This window comes from Notolepis coatsorum (genome assembly GCF_963971535.1).
Source record: "Notolepis coatsorum genome assembly, chromosome: 14".
In the NCBI taxonomy this organism is placed as follows: domain Eukaryota; kingdom Metazoa; phylum Chordata; class Actinopteri; order Aulopiformes; family Paralepididae; genus Notolepis; species Notolepis coatsorum.
This window is the reverse complement of record NC_140178.1, coordinates 88,685,534-88,702,316: the sequence shown is the minus strand read 5'-3', so window position 1 is coordinate 88,702,316 and position 16,783 is coordinate 88,685,534. Positions and strand designations below refer to the sequence as shown.

Here is a 16,783-nt window from a genome sequence, read left to right as displayed (position 1 = left end):
ATACATTCCCTGAGATCCATAGATGTCCCTAGATACAAAGACCATGCAAATGGGCCTTGTAGAAGTAAAGCAATCTTCCATTTACTTAGGTATGTATTTTTAGGCGCATTTTCTGAAAATATGGCTAGGGCTTAAAAGGTAAAGGGAAGTGTGCTTAAGTCTCAACAGTCAGACGACTGTGTTCAGTAGAAAGCTATCCGACCACAACCTAGCACAAATGAATGGAAGCGGATATGGACCAGTTAGCCAACAACTACAGCAGTTTTAAGCTTGACTAATGGTCTGGTATTCTTCCATTAATTTGCGTTAACACTTTCAGTGCCCACCACGTGATAAGACGTTTTATCAGCCCAATGCCTGAATGCCCACCACGACAATTAGCGTTTTATCTTTTTATTAGCGCTCTGAATTCATATTTCATCAACCGAGTCTCCTGTTGGTATGCAGCCCCTGTAGGAGCTCAGATGTGAAAAAACCGCCCCCTATCGTCTCCCAGATGGTAATGCACCCTTTTGGAATGGATTCAATGAAAATGGATGAGAAAAGAAAAATCCGGAATCCACATTTTACTTCTCAGGCATGTAACCCGAGCCGATCGGATTCATTGTGGAGCCTCAGAACAGCGTGGAATACATATGTACAGTATGTATCGTTGGATCGATAAAAGCGATCGATTTTTGGAATGGCGATCAGGAATTGGAATGATCTTTTTGGAGAACATCTGATCTGAGGTAAGGAATCTATTTTTACAAGTCTTGGGATAATCAGAGTTGTATTCGCTGAGATCTCAGCGTTCGCCCTATGTGTGATGTGGCTGTTTGTGCGCGATCGCTTTGAGGAAATCAGAGAATCGATGGGCCGAAAAACGTTTTTGTCTATTCTAGAATATTCCAGAAAAGGGCGATTATCATGGAATATTTATATTTTCCTTGAAAACGAGGGCTTTTCAAAATGCTATAAAACGAAAATGAACCGATGAAAAAAACAATCCGCTTCGACAATGTTGACTGGAAAACGAGTCATTGATAAGCAACGGGCAGATTAGACACATTTAAAACATAGATTAGGCGTTATTAACGCTAACATTGAAGTGGATGGTGGGCATTCAAGCGGTAAATCAAGATTAAGCTTGGGCTCTGAAAGTGTTAAGCTGGGCTAGCTTGCAGCCACATAGTTTTCTACTGAATGCACAGAGAGGAAATTGGTATCCATCTTCTTGTCTGACTCGCGCATTTCCTGACTAATGTTGGTATGTTCCTTTTTTAACACTTTGAGGACCGGCCACGAGTTAACTCTGGTTTCGGTGCCATGCGTTGAGGACCAGAGCCACGAGTTAACTCGTGGCAAGTTGTTATTGTTTTATTCCATATTAATAACCGGGTCGACATCGCCCACCGACTCTGCAGACCTACCCGCCTCTGTGTAATCGCGAGCATGCAATACCGGCCAGATCCTCTTAGGGGCGCCATCGCTCCACTGCAGTATCATTGTGGGCGAGTGGATTTTTTTTTAGCCGTCTATGGGTGTTTCATTTTAGCCTGATCCCAAACGAACAGCCTGCACCATTGATCACGGTTCGAAGTGCAGATTTCAGCCTGGAATAATGGGATTTATGATCAGCCAATGGACATATCGATCTACCAGATGCCGATGAATAATGGGGAAATGCTGCCGGGGATCACATGGGCTGACGGTAGGACCCTCTTCACCCAAATTATAGCCGGATTGGAGCTTGTTGTAAAACGCAAGCAATCGATCTGTGAATGTGTCTACTTGCACGGACACTCTATTGCTAATCAATAATACTAATCGGCGTCCCCCGCCGCCCCCATTTCATCCATAGATGCTCTGGATCAGTCCGGATGATAAGCAGTTTGTTTTACTTCATTCGTATATATACAACAGAAATGCAGTTCAATATAACGTTATTAGCCTTTAGCCCTATAACTAGCTTCCCAGAAAATATATGAGACGAAAAGTGCGATAAACCTTATATTCACGGCGCTATAAAATGACAACCAACCGATGGATTATTTTTCCCTTTAAGCCATAATGAAGGGACTGTTTATGCACTCAAGTGACAATGAGAATGGACCGATAGCAATACTATAACGTATAGATATAGCTGTACAAAGTCACATCGGTTTGTTGACAAACCTTGGTCCCCCAGCACCATATTAGACGGCGCCGGCCCGGTCCTCAAAGTGTTAACACTTTCTCTGCCACGCTTATGTACATCCTTATACCATCCTCTGCCAGCTCTATTTGTCTATGGAGAAGTTCCCCTTCTTTGCAGGGCTATAACTTTTTAAATTGTATTGCTAAATTGACATTACTATGGCCCATTCAACGTCAATTATCTATCGTTCAGGATGTAGGAACGTTATACTTTTTCATTCACATATACTAAAATACGGTCTAAAGTATAAATATGTTTTTATCGTTTTCTGCAGCATTCTGCAGAACGTGATTTATAGCCCTAAATGCATTATATTGATGATCAAATACAGTTTGATAGCGATCGGCGCCGGATAAAAAATTTCAAATGGACGTGCTTCTAGAAGTTACTACTTATCATCTGATGTTGACCGGATGGGGGGGGGGGGTCGTTTATAATTCCGTGGCCAACGTTAGATGATTCATGTAGTGTGGGTGATATGATCATTAGAGCAGTTTGTATCGAACATGGTAAACATAAACGCTGAAACTTACCCCAGTCTCCTCGGGCCGTTGGGCGATGAGCGTGGAGCAAAAAGATTCCCATTATGGGATGTTGAAATATGCGATCCATCTCCAGGTTGTATAATAGTATATACGTCCAAATCATGTTGTTTATCGAGTTATTGGTAACGGATCGCTATCCATTGTGTCGAGCTCGAGTCCCGGGACCTATAGCGAGTGGTCGGACCGAATTTGGATGAGCACCAGTTTCCGGTTTGGGCGATCTGCCGATCGGCCACCAGATGGCGCTCTTGAGCCGTTGGAGAGTTGAGAGGGGATCAACAGTAGATCTCAAGTCTCCGCGGGAGAAATATGATTGCGATCACAGATTTTAGAAATATTGATCTCAATGACGTGTTACGGCATCATTGGCAGAATTAGCATGGCGGGGAATGACGTGTTAAGGCGTCCTTGGCGATTAAAGTGTTAAGTAGAAAATATTTTAACTTCAGCAAGGAATTCACCAGGATGCACTAAATGTCAACAATTATAATTAAATGACAATGAATATGAAATGGACTGCTATGAACACAATCTCTAGATATTGAATAGTGTACATTTAGAAATGGTCTAATTTGTGAATGTCAACAATGCTAATGTTGAAACCAAATACGCTAGTATGTTTCCAACTGACGAGTATCTGTCCCTCACCGCATCAGAACACTCATGTCCAAATTGTATACATGTTCAGGTTCTGACTTAGTCTCTCACCAAGCCAGAACACAACATGTCCTGATCTCATACATCTGTTGAAGTTCAACTAGGGGCAGCATTGAACAACGGCACACTGACACCACGCTCTCTCCGTCTCTCAGGTCCGACAGGGAAGAGATGTGCGACTTTAAGAACTACCAAGTCAAAGCCCAGAACGAGAAGAGAAAGAGGGAGATCCTGAGCTCTGTGTATTCCGAGTGAGTATACAACCCAGGCACAACCTGGGTCAGACGACAAAGCCTGTAATTAAACGAGGCGTTACTACTGTAGTGCTATGACTATTAACCATCGACCTTAACCGTCCTCTCGCGTTCCACCACAGGGAGGCTCGAGAGGCGGCAGACGGCAAGTCCAAGCTGGGGAAGAATAGGAGAGACCGGGTGAAGAATGCAGAGAAGCAGAGCGGAGGACCAGAGGACGACTCTGAGGAGGGGACCAGTCAGACCTCCAACATGGACCCGGCAGGAGGGACAGCAGCCCAGCCTCTCGGAGAGCAGGAGGAGGAGTTCCTGGTTCCAAAGGAAAAGAGGAGGAAACTGCAGGAGGAGAGCGAGCCCGGTAACGCCGCCAAAGTGGAGGCCAATGACAGGACTGTCAAGTCCAAATTGCCCCAGAAGAAACGCAGGCATCCAGGCGGACGCCTCATATCGGGACTCAGGGTGAAACTGGGCGGCAGAGAATTCAGCAGCCAGAGACTGAAAGCCTACGGACTGAATCCCAAGAAACTGTACTTCAGACAGCTGGGCAAGCGGAAGGGAAAGGGACAAGAGAAGAAAGGGAAGCAGAAGAGCAAGCAGTGATGGACCGGCCTGGGCCACTCTGTGATTGGCTGATGGAGCGTGTCCACCGGCCTGGGCCACTCTGTGATTGGCTGATGGAGCGCGTCCACCGGCCGGGGCCACTCTGTGATTGGCTATCCAGAAAGCAGATGATGGAGAATTGTCCAATAACATTTGAGTCCCTGCTGCGCTCTGTTGGAGTGTCACCTTCTCAAAGTGATTTTCAGTGGTGTGTAAAGTACGCTCTGGACCTAGGCTAGGCGATATAACGATAATTATCGCGATATATTTGTCCTCGTCGATATGAAACATGGTCGATAATAAATCGATAATTTTATTATTATTATTCTTTTTTGTTTTGTGACCTGCAACAGGGCAGCTTTAAAACCAGAGACAGTGGACAGACTTGTCTTTCTTGCCTGCAACTTAAAGTAATGCTTTGCTTGTCCAAATGACAATACGGACCAAATTGAGATTTATTTATCTCTTGTCCATTTATTTGGTTTGCTTTCTAATTTAAAATACAGTTGGAAACCGTCTGTACACAGTAGGCTATGTGTGCTAGCAGAGCTAGTCTCCAGTCGCGAGTCACGGTGCACATGTGCGGTGGTTTGTCCACCAATAAAGTGCCAAAAGATAGAAAAGAAACTAGCAGAGCCAGAACTGTTCAACTTGGTACTTTCGCTTTCAAACCAGCTGCAGCCTGAGAACTGGAGTGTGAGGGGCTGTAACACTAAGATGGCGGCAACGACAAAGAATTGCTGCAAAATAAACATACATTTGTTGTTTAAATAATAATAATAAAAAATTAAGAAATTTAATACTAATAAAAATATCGATAATTATCTATTTCGAACGATATGCATTTTTTTTTTTTTCACTTTTTCTCCCATCCCAATTTCGTATCATCCAATTCAACCCTTCCCTGTCTCGAACGCTGTTTCTTGCCTCCCACAAGCCGGCTGCAATGTGGACTAAGTCATACATAGCACGAGTCCCCTCCGATACTCGAGGTAACAGCAGTCGCATCTTTTCACCTGCGCGGCGCGATCTTTCAGCGTCGGGGGTCTGCGCTTTGGAGGGGCGCCGCCCCCATCGCTTCCTGATTCTACTGCGCTGGCGCACCAACCGACCTGTAGGAGTCGCTGTCCACAACGCCCGATCCCCACCCATCAGTTTCCCACCCCCTAATACTGCCAATGTGTATTAGCACGGACGACCAGCTAAACTGAAAGCAATGTGGAGCACTGGGCTCAAACAGGCGAACCCAGCCGCCTGATATGCATTATTTATATATATATATCGTGATAACATTTTTTGCCATATCGCCCAGCCCTAAACTAGGCCCACTACAGAAAACATTAAATGCTTACCTACCGGTTCTGACATCTTCACAGTCGGTACATTTAATTGAATATATATATATATTTCATATTTTCACGTTTCTATGAGGTCAGCTTCATCACATTGTAGACCACCTTTGGCTACAATACGTTCGCTGTTTAGGCCACAGATTATGGGATCAATGGAGAAATAAAATGTTTTTGTGAATAATATGAATGGACTTTTTTTTCTTTCTTTAACACTTTGGCTGCCTAAGGTTAAATTCATGATATACCATAGATTGCCAGCGCTATTTGTCTATGGAGAAAGTCCCCTTCTTTGCAGGGCTATAACTTTTTAAATTCTATTGCTACATTGCCATTATTAGGGCCCATTCAAAGTCCTATATGTATTGTTCATTGTGTAGCAACGTTAAACTTTTTCATTCACATATTCATAGTAAAGTATGGTCTAATGTATAAGTATGTTTTCATCTCTTTCTGCAGCTTTCTTCAGAACGTGATATATAGCCCCAAATGCATTATATTGATGATGAAATACAGTTTGATGGCAATCAGCGCGATATAAAAAATTCCAACTAGACGTACTTCTAGAAGTTACTACACGTCATCTGATGTTGACCGGATGGGCGAGGGGGCGTTTATAATTCCGTGGGCAGCGTTATACCAATCATCTAATGTGGGTCAAATGTTGATAATAGCAGTTGGTATCGAAGACGGTAACGTTACACGCTGAAACTCACCCCAGTCTCCGCGCGCCGTTGGGCGATCATCGTAGAGTAGAAATCTTATCATTATGGGATATATTTTTACCCGGTCCATCTCCAGCTTGTATAATGGTATATACGTCCAAATCATGTTGTTTATCGAGTTATTGCCAATCGATCACTGTGTAGCGTGACGAGCCAGAGTCCCATGACCTATAGCGAGCGCCCGGAAGTACTACGGACGTCTAGCACAACCTCTATGGCACATCCTGTTTGGCGATTGCGCCGATCGGCCACCAGATGGCGCTCCTGAACCGCCAGAGAGCTCAGTGGGTCCTGCTGGTGGATCTCAGGCCAGCGGAGGGGACATATGAATCCGATCGCAGATTTTTGAAATATTGATATAAGGATGACGTAACGCGTCCTCCGGCAACTTTAGCATGGCCAGCAAAGACGTCTAAAGACGGTTCCCGGCACCCAAAGTGTTAAACTGGTAAGATGTATAACATTGTTTCAGTGTACTGTTTTAAGATGTGCTCTAGTAACTTTGCAGTTGCAGGACTACCCAGACCATTTTTGGCCCTTCACTGCATTATTTCTTGTCAAGTGTTTCTTTATTAATCCCCTTCAGGCCTTTCACTGAATAATCTTTTGGCCCGTCATTGTGTTATTTTTTGCCCATCCAAATTCCGAAGACGTGAGACGATGCATGTATTTGGTCTTGTAGTTTGATATGCAAGCCATCAAATAAATCTTGCATGATTTCACAACAAATGAAATCTTGAATTGTTCCAGGCCCTTTCTTGCAGGGCTAATATTATGACCTAATGGAGGCCTTTCATGGAATGTTTGGTATGCCCATTTGTGCTCCATGTTGGAAGAAACTCTTGGCTATATGCAAAATGTTTCCTATGTGTTGAGAGAGATATATATACATTTAAGAATATATCGTCTTATTACTGGATCTTGTCAACAAGTCTCAGTGGAACGGTAATATGGTTTACATTAATTACCTTAACGTTCTTTAAAAAAAACACCTGATATGGTTACTGACACCCATGTTTGAAGAAAGAATTACACAAACGTTCTGTGCAAGGCACAGAAAAACATGAAATTATTACAAGCATTCAGATTGACTTCAGCAAGAAATGCATAGTAATTTTACAATACATTTAGTTTATTGCCTCAACCACCACAGACAAAATCCTTGCGACACTTCATAACAGAACCGTAAACGGCCTTAAGTTTCACCACTGGATTTGAAGAATAAACTAGCAAAACTCGAACTTGCAGGTGCATTGTCTCATTGTTGACGTTATTGATTGATTGATTGAAATTTGTATTAACAGTTTTCAGAATGGGTACAATATGGTACGGCTCAATACACACAATTGTTAAGGGGATGCAGACCAGTGAAAGACTTTAGTCTTTTACACATAAACCTTCACCAATTCATGTCTCACCCATAACCCTTAAAGAGAAAATCCATCCTAAAATAGAATTCCACATGTTATTTCTATAACATCGTACAGTTTGGGTGGGATTTTGGATTTATTTGACATGGTGTGTGGTATGAAATTCTTGCCAGCAGTAGTGTAATCGTTGAATAGCCATTAGCTGACTAACCGAGTCCCGTGCTGGAAGTTCTGGCTGCATTCCGAGTGAGCTAGACAGCTTCAGTTTGAAGCCACAACATGCAAACAAAAGTTTTACCCATCCACAACTGAATTATCTTTCTGATGCTTGATTCTTCTCTCAGACTGACACGATGTCTTGGAACTAGTTAGCTAGTTAACCCCAGTGAGTAGTAACACAGTGGCTTCTCACAATATCCGAGCTCCGGGAGGGTCATCGAAGAGAAGCTGCCTATTCTCGGTCCTTGCCCCACAATGGTGGAATGAACTTCCCACCACAGTTAGGCCAGCCGAATCCCGACATCTTTTGCTGTTGACCAAAAACACACTTCAATCAATATCTGAAATGAGAAAAAAAACACTAACCTTACTGTCCTATATAGGGCTGTCCCCGACTAAGGATTTGGATAGTCGACTTTGATTGGCAGAAATTTGCAGATAGTCGACTACCCCATAGATATATATAGAACATATCTATGGACTACCCCCTCATTCCATTTGGGCTGTGGGGGGGGGGGGGTGCTTACTGTCTGAAGGAGTCGACTGAAGGCTCCTTGTCTGATTGATTGATTGAAAACTTTATTAACAGATTGTACAATGGGTACAATACAGTACGGCTCAATACACACAATTGTTGAGGGGATGCAGACCAGAGAAAGACTTTCGTCTTGTTTACATCAGGGTCCCCCATTTTCAATTCATCATAACATTTATGACATACAGATAAACTACTGTTACATCCAGACATTTATGATATACAGTACTGACAGTTTCTAGAGAGTATATACATTTGAGGGGGAAGAATCTGTACATTGGGTGGGGGGGGGGGGGGGTTGGACATTTACAGGGGCCAGTTTTGAATTGCAGCCTCTTTGAGAGCAGTTTTGAAGGTGGGTAGGGATTCACATTATTTTACGGCTGTGGGTAGGGCGTTCCACATTGATGTGGCATAATTGCAAAACGTGTTTAGTCCCTTGTTTGAGCCGAATCTGGGTTGAACATGATTTGTGGAACTCCCTCTGGTGTTGTGGTCGTGGTAGCCTATTCACCAGGCACGTGCACACATAGAGGCCAAGGGGTGCTTGAGCACCTGCCTTTTTGAGCCTCATCAAAAAAGTGCCTTTTTTTTTTTTTTTTTTCTTTTTTAAACCGTTAGGCATATAGACTGCCCTTCCAACTGAAAAATGTCAGGATAGAATCAAAATATTAGGTAAAGAGAGAGAGATGCCCCATATTCCATTGCAGTTTGCACGGCCTCCTCAGCGTGCCTCTCCGCGGACCTATATAATATTTATGCATAGCGTGGGTGGTGATGATGATGATGATAGAAACCGCTGTTGAATGCTGGTATTACACTCATTGAGGGACACGAAGAAGTCAAGTCCGATGGGATTTGGGAATCTCAAATACAAATCGGGATTGGAATAAAAAATGCATTTATATTAAACAATACAGAATATACAGCACTTCTTGGGGTCTGTAGGGTAAGCACTTATTCCCTCCCCCCTGAACATTTATGGAGATGTATGGGCCTTTTAAGTCAGTGATAAAAGTGTCTTTCAAGGATAAGTGAGCTCCTGCACTGATTATTATAGTTCAATATTCAATATTTGATCACCAAAACCCCCCAAAAAACATAAAAAGGGGGCCCCCCGCCCGAAAAGGGCCCTTAAAAATCGTTATCCAGTCAATGGCCAGCAGGAAGAGGAAGGGCGAGAGCAGACAACCTTGTCTGACCCCGGTCCTCATTTGGAATGCCTCTGTGAGCTGCCCTCCGTGGACCACCTTGCATGTCAGTCCCTCATAGGAGTTCCTGATGATGGAAACAATCTTGGTCAGCACCCCGTAATGTCGGAGAAGCTTCCAGAGGGTCTCTCTGTCTAGGCTGTCAAAGGCTTTCTCATAGTCCACAAAGTTTATGTACAGGGGCGAGTTCCACTCTATCGACTGCTCCACAATGATGCGCAGCACTGCAATTTGGTCTGTGCAGGATCGGTCCTTGCGGAAACCAGCTTGCTCATTGCGGAGTTGTGCATCGATGAGGTCCTTCATCCTGTTCAAGATGACTCTGTTAAAAACTTTCCCTGGCACTGATAGCAGTGTGATCCCTCTGTAATTTGCGCAATTGCTAAGGTCGCCTTTCTTTGGGATCTTGATGAGATAGCCCTTGTAATGGGAAATATTAAAGGACTAAACGATGAGCCGTTTACGATAAGAAAGTTTATTTCACCGTGGCCACAAATGAAAGGACAGTTTATAGTCAGAGACAATATGTTAACACATTAGCGTCTGGCCATAGACTGACCCAGAGCGCTGTTCAGACATATGTTAAATACACAGTTGTCAGTCATAACATAATATCAGATATGATGATGAAGGTAAACAAAAATGGTTCTCAGTCACTGGGAACAACAACAAAGAAGTTATGGCTGGGGGGATGTCGGAGTCATCTTAAAGAGACATACACACATTAACCAGTCAAGCTGGTCACACTGAAAGTCACGCTGTATAACATGATGTCTCAACACAGATCTATAAGAACATGATCATATATTCCACGACACCCTCTTTCCAATCTCCTGGCACGTCTTCTTCCTCCCATATCTTCATGAAGAGTGGGTGGAGCATCTTCACCGTGGTTTCTATATCTGACTTCAGTGCCTCCGCAGGGATGTTGTCTGGTCCTGCAGCCTTTCCGTTCCTCAGCTGCTTGATAGCCTTCCTAATTTCTTCCCTGGTTGGTGCATTGCAGGCTATGGGTAGGTCTGTGTCAGCCTGTGCGATGTCTGGTGGGTTCTGTGGTGCTGGCCGGTTTAGAAGTTCTTCAAAATACTCCATCCTTCTGTTCTTCTGTTGCTCCTCTCCCGTTGTTATCGGTCTTCCCTCTTTGTCCTTCACAGGTCGTTCTGGTTTGCTGTACTTTCCTGCCAGCTTCTTGGTGATGTTGTACAGTTCTCTCATATTCCCCTCTCTTGCTGCTTGCTCTGCCTCTGTTGCCAGGTCTTCCATATACCTTCGCTTGTCTGCTCTGATGCTCTTCTTTACTAGCTTGTTAACTTCTGCATACCTTTCTTGTGCCTTGGCCTTCTCTGCTCTTGTCCGGCTGTTGTTCACTGCCGCCTTCTTCTCCCTCATCTCTTGGATCTTTCGCAGACTGTCCCCTGAGATCCACTCCTTGTGCTGGTGCTTCTTGGGGCCAAGAACTTCCTGGTAGGTAGACGTTACTGCCTCTTTTATCTCCTTCCAACTGTTCTCCAGGGTGCACTCGTCCTCTTCCAACAGCTCCTGTAAAACTTGGAACTTGTTGCTGAGTGTTAGTCTGAACTCTTCCAGCTTACTGGCGTCTCTCAAGGAAGCTGTGTTGTACCTGTGTCGTGTTGTATGTGCCGACATCCCGTTCTTTCTCAGCTTCAGCTTCAGGCTGGCTACGACAAGGTGGTGGTCTGAAGCCACATCTGCTCCTCTCTTTACTCTTATATCCTGCATGGACCTCCTGAATTTCTTGCTGATACAGACGTGGTCAATCTGGTTCTCGGTTATGTGGTCTGGCGATACCCAAGTGGCCTTGTGGATGTTCTTATGGGGAAAAACACTGCCGCCAATGACCAAGTTGTTCATAGCACACAGGTCCGCCAGCCTCTCCCCATTTTCATTCATGGCCCCCAATCCGTGTCTTCCCATTATATCTTCGTACCCCCTGTTGTCACTTCCGATCTTGGCATTAAGGTCTCCCATCAGGATTGTGATGTCTCTCTCTGGGTGCTTTTCTATAATGGACTGCAGTCTGTTGTAGAACTGGTCTTTGTCTGCTTCCTCGCTGTCATTGGTAGGAGCGTAGCACTGTATGATGTTCATATTGATCCTCTTCTTCTTGGTTCGAAAGGATGCAGTGATGATCCTTGGACCATGGGCTTCCCATCCTATGAGCGCTGTCTGTGCTGTTTTAGATAGCATCAGTGCTACTCCTTGGGTGTGGGAGGCATTGTTCTCTTCGTGTCCGGAGTACAGCAGTAACTCTCCTGAGGCCAGTCGTTTCTGTCCGGACTGTGTCCATCTTGTCTCACTTATTCCGAGCAGCGTGAGATTATAGTTCCTCATCACTGCTGCTACTTGAAATGTCTTACCCGTCTCATACATGGTTCTCACGTTCCACGTACCGATATGAGCAGCCCTGGACGAAAGTAGGGTGATCGGCCGTGTGGCTTCCAGAGACTTCTGGCTTTCCCCACAGGGGCGTCCATTTGGTATGGCAAGGTATGGCACTCGCCATACCTTGGCAAATAAAAATGTAAAAAAAAAAAATCTTTTTTTTACAAATTTTTTTATGTTGATTTAGAATTCGAATGTCAACATTATGAACGAAGCTTCGAACTATTTGGTACAGCCCTAGCATGTTTTGATATTGTCAATTATCTCACTTTTACTAGGTGACTTTTGCTGTGACTAACTGAAATATGCTAAAAAAAAAAAGGAAAATTGACATAGGGACGTTTTTTTATCAAAGGGCAGCAGAGACAAGTGATACAGGGACACCGGTAAGGTCTGGCTTAGTGATTATAATAGTGCAGTTCAGCATTCAGTAACCCATACTTTTTGTTAATGTGTTTTTGATACTACATTCTGTTGAACACACACCTCAAAACCGTACCTAAGGAAAATTGGCTCAATTGCAAGAAAAGTAATAGACAGTTATGATATTACATTCTGCATAATTCGTATGCAAAATATTGTGGTTCCCTGCTTTAGTCTGTTGACACATTTCTATACTAAAAATGCTTGTGTAGTCCTGTGTCATACCTAAATGTCATATAACTGAATTGTATAGAAACAACTCACCAAAAGTGACTATTGCACAACTGATTTGACAAAAAAAATCCACCAAGGGGGGTAAACCCCCCCCCTCCTCGCCATACCTAGCCTTTTAGTGAAAGGGCGCGGCTGTTTCACCACATGGTGTCATAGACCTTCTTATCGTAGACCCTTCTCTTCCCTGGTCCAAGGTGTTGATGTCTTGTTTATCTCTTGTTGGCGTTTCTGTAACAATATAGTGTTTTACGGGGTGGGGATGTTAGCCCCTCGCCCAACCCCCTGGAGGGCTTTTGGAGTTGGCTTGTTAGTCCTCTTCCCACGCCTATTGTCTTCCAGGTGATGGATTGCAGCCTCATACCACGTGAGGCCAGACAGGCTGAGGGTTGTGTACAAGCTGTCTCTGCACGTCAAGCCCAACCAACTCCTGCTACTGTGTATTGAAAGCTGCACTAGGCGAGCTAACCCTACCAGCAACGCAAGACAGAACTGAGTCATCTGAAAATGTGCATATCTGTGATGTCAGAGATGTCTCAGCTGCATAATAATGTGGCAGTTGATGTGGCAGTTAGCACCGCACCAGGCCACACGAACCCCCCCTTCAACCCCCCCCCCCCCCCCCTCCTCGCCACACCTTGCCTTTTAGTGAAAGGACGCCACTGCACACACACACACACACACTCACTCACTCACTCACTCACTCACTCACTCACTCACTCACTCACTCACTCACATGCACGCAAATGTACACACACGCCTGCATAATGCAGACACACTCATACACAAAGACATATGCACACATAACACAGACAGACACAAACACACACATACACACACACTCACGTACACACACACAAATGTACACACACCCGCATAATGCAGACACACTCATACACAAAGACATACTGTACACACACACACACACACACAACCTTTTACAGTAAATGTGTTTTCCAGTGATATCGATTCAGTCAGATTTGAACCCCTCTCTGCACGAGTTTCATTGACAAACACTATCAACATTAAGTCTGTGTGTGTGTGTATGCGTGCATGAGTAAGATAAGATATTCTTTTATTGATCCCCTTGGGGAAATTCAGGAGTAGTGAGTAGTATGTGGTGTCTATGTGTGTGTGTGTGTGTGTTGGATTGGAGTGTCATTGTGTCTCTGTATGTACGTTTTAATTTAACTAAGGATGGCTTAGAGTAGACTACAGAGTACAGCAACTTGCAATGGGCCTGGTCTACAAGATACACTACACGACCAAGGTACCCATGTACATGTCAAAAGACTTCCCAAAGGTCAGTGAATACCATGATCACAACACCAGAGGGAGCTCCACAAATCATGTTAAACCCAGATTCGGCTCAAACAAGGGACTAAACACGTTTAGCAATTATGCCACATCAATGTGGAACGCCCTACCCAAAGCTGTAAAGGAATGTGAATCACTACCCACTTTCAAAAACACTCTCAAAGAACACCTACGGAAGACTGCAATTCGAAACTGGCCCCTGTAAATGTCCTAACACAACCCCCTCCAATGTACAGTAAATGACCAAGTATGGTTTTGTCATTATTCCAATGTACAGTTTTGCTTGTACAGTTGTACAGTGTGTGTCCCCCACCCACCCCTCCTACCCAACCCCCCCCCACCAACCACCGCCAATGTACAGTCCCCCCCCCCCCACCTACCCAACCTCCACCAATGTACAGTTTCTAAGTCAAATGTATATACTCTCTTTTCTGGACTCTTTTTGTATCACAAACAGTACTGTATTTGCAAGTCTGGTATGTCATAAATGTATAGATGTAGCAGTACTGTCTATCTGTATGTTGTGTATGTCATATATGTTATGATGAATTGAAAATGGGGGACCCTGATGTAAACAAGACGAAAGTCTTTCTCTGGTCTGCATCCCCTTAACAATTGTATGTATTGTACTGTACTGTACCCATTCTGCAATCTGTTAATAAAGTTTTCAATCAAGCAGGGGGTGAGTGGCGTTGTGGTGAGAAGTCCTCATGGAACCAGCCTGTCGGTCCATATCGCTTTCCTGATTTTAAACCCCAGGTGCCAGCCCATGATGTCATCATGATCCTATAGGGAAGCTCGAAAGAACAGTCAACGGAGGGCAGAGATGCAGGCACAAAAATACAACGACCAATCCATAGGGAAAAAATACTGCCCGAAGCCTCCCCCAAATTATTCCAAGTTCCACTCAGCTGTCCCATGTTAACCCAATCACAGTCAATATCAATGTTCTCTCTGGGTCTGCACACAACCTAGGGCACAAATAGAGCTCCCACCAGTTCAGTCACAAAAATAACAGTCAATAGCAGTGAGGTCCTGTCAACCTGTGACAGTAACCTTACCTAGACTGTTACAATTACAAGTCTGTAGTGAGTTAGCCAGCCCAGGACAGCTACAGGATGTCTTTCAGATCACTGAACAACCAATGTGCCAGTACCATAACATTATGATCAGAGAAGCACCTGCGACACGACAGCCTGGATTGTCTCATGCTCTAGCTGCCTTGAGCTCACTGAGCGCACTGCGCTGTTTCCTGATCCATCCGAAATGCACTCCGGAAGCAAATCACATCGCTGCATGTAAAGGGAGTTGAGCGAACAAACACCAATAGAAACTATTTATCTATTTCTCATCCAGTGGGAACATGAGGGAGTTAACCCTTTGTAGAGCCGATGGAAATTATATTTGATTTAAATGCATGTCAAAAGTGGTGGGGACAATTTTAGGTAATCAGAAAAGTGGTAGGGACATGTCCCCACTATCCCTACCATGAATTACGCCTGTGTGTGTGTGTGTGTGTGTGTGTGTGTGTGTGTGTGTGTTTGTGCATGTGTATGTATATATATATATATTATAGGCGTGTCTGTGTGTATGGTAAATCTATGTGTGTATTTCTGTGTGTGTGTGTATTTCTGTGTGTGTGTATTCCAGCTGCCTCAGAAATGGAAATACCTATAACCTCAGTGTGGCGATAGTCTGTATTGACTTTGTGAACGTTTACCATTGAGGATTCAGACTCGGCTCAATTCTGTTTCAACTGAGGGCTCTGCAGACGTAGAGAGAGAGTCCCCCGGCTCCATGTTGCGCACACACACACACAGGGGCGTCCATTTGGTATGGCAAGGTATGGCACTCGCCATACCTTGGCAAATAAAAATGTAAAAAAAAATGTTTCTTTTTTTTTTACAATTTTTTATGTTGATTTAGAATTCGAATGTCAACATTATGAACGAAGCTTCGAACTATTTGGTACAGCCCTAGCATGTTTTGATATTGTCAATTATCTCACTTTTACTAGGTGACTTTTGCTGTGACTAACAAAAATATGCCCAAAAAAAAAGGAAAATGGACATAGGGAAGTTTTTTTTATCAAAGGGCAGCAGAGACAAGTGATACAGGGACACAGGTAAGGTCTGGCTTAGTGATTATAATAGTGCAGTTCAGCATTCAGTAACCCATACTTTTTGTGAATGTGTTTTTGATACTACATTCTGTTGAACACACACCTCAAAACCGTACCTAAGGAAAATTGGCTCAATTGCAAGAAAAGTAATAGACGGTTATGATATTACATTCTGCATAATTCGTATGCAAAATATTGTGGTTCCCTGCTTTAGTCTGTTGACACATTTCTATACTAAAAATGCTTGTGTAGCCCTGTGTCATACCTAAATGTCATATAACTGAATTGTATAGAAACAACTCACCAAAAGTGACTATTGCACAACTGATTTGACAAAAAAAATCCACCAAGGGGGATAAACCCCCCCTTCAACCCCCCCCCTCCTCGCCATACCTAGCCTTTTAGTGAAAGGACGCTGCTGTTTCACCACATGGTGTCATAGACCTTCTTATCATAGACCCTTCTCTTCCCTGGGCCAAGGTGTTGATGTCTTGTTTATCTCTTGTTGGCGTTTCTGTAACAATATAGTGTTTTACGGGGTGGGGATGTTAGCCACTCGCCCAACCCCCTGGAGGGCTTTTGGAGTTGGCTTGTTAGTCCTCTTCCCACACCTATTGTCTTCCAGGTGATGGATTGCAGCCTC

At 44.0% G+C, this 16,783-nt stretch overlaps 2 protein-coding genes across 2 annotated transcripts in view; both read left to right on the top strand.

Moving 5' to 3' along the window:
• Nucleotides 1-7,407, top strand: part of kri1 (KRI1 homolog) — a 36,436-nt gene extending 29,029 nt beyond the window's left edge. Inside the window, exons 17-18 of the mRNA XM_084329660.1 lie at nt 3,537-3,632; nt 3,758-7,407. Coding sequence (XP_084185786.1) covers nt 3,537-3,632; nt 3,758-4,235 — 574 coding nt within the window. The 3' untranslated portion in view covers nt 4,236-7,407. The remainder of the gene's footprint in view (nt 1-3,536; nt 3,633-3,757) is intronic.
• The window catches only part of LOC311241011 (histone H3.2), a gene marked incomplete at its 3' end in the record, with an annotated part of 340,183 nt that overhangs the window by 97,762 nt on the left and 225,638 nt on the right, over nt 1-16,783 (top strand). The gene's annotated exons all lie outside the window — the stretch shown is intronic.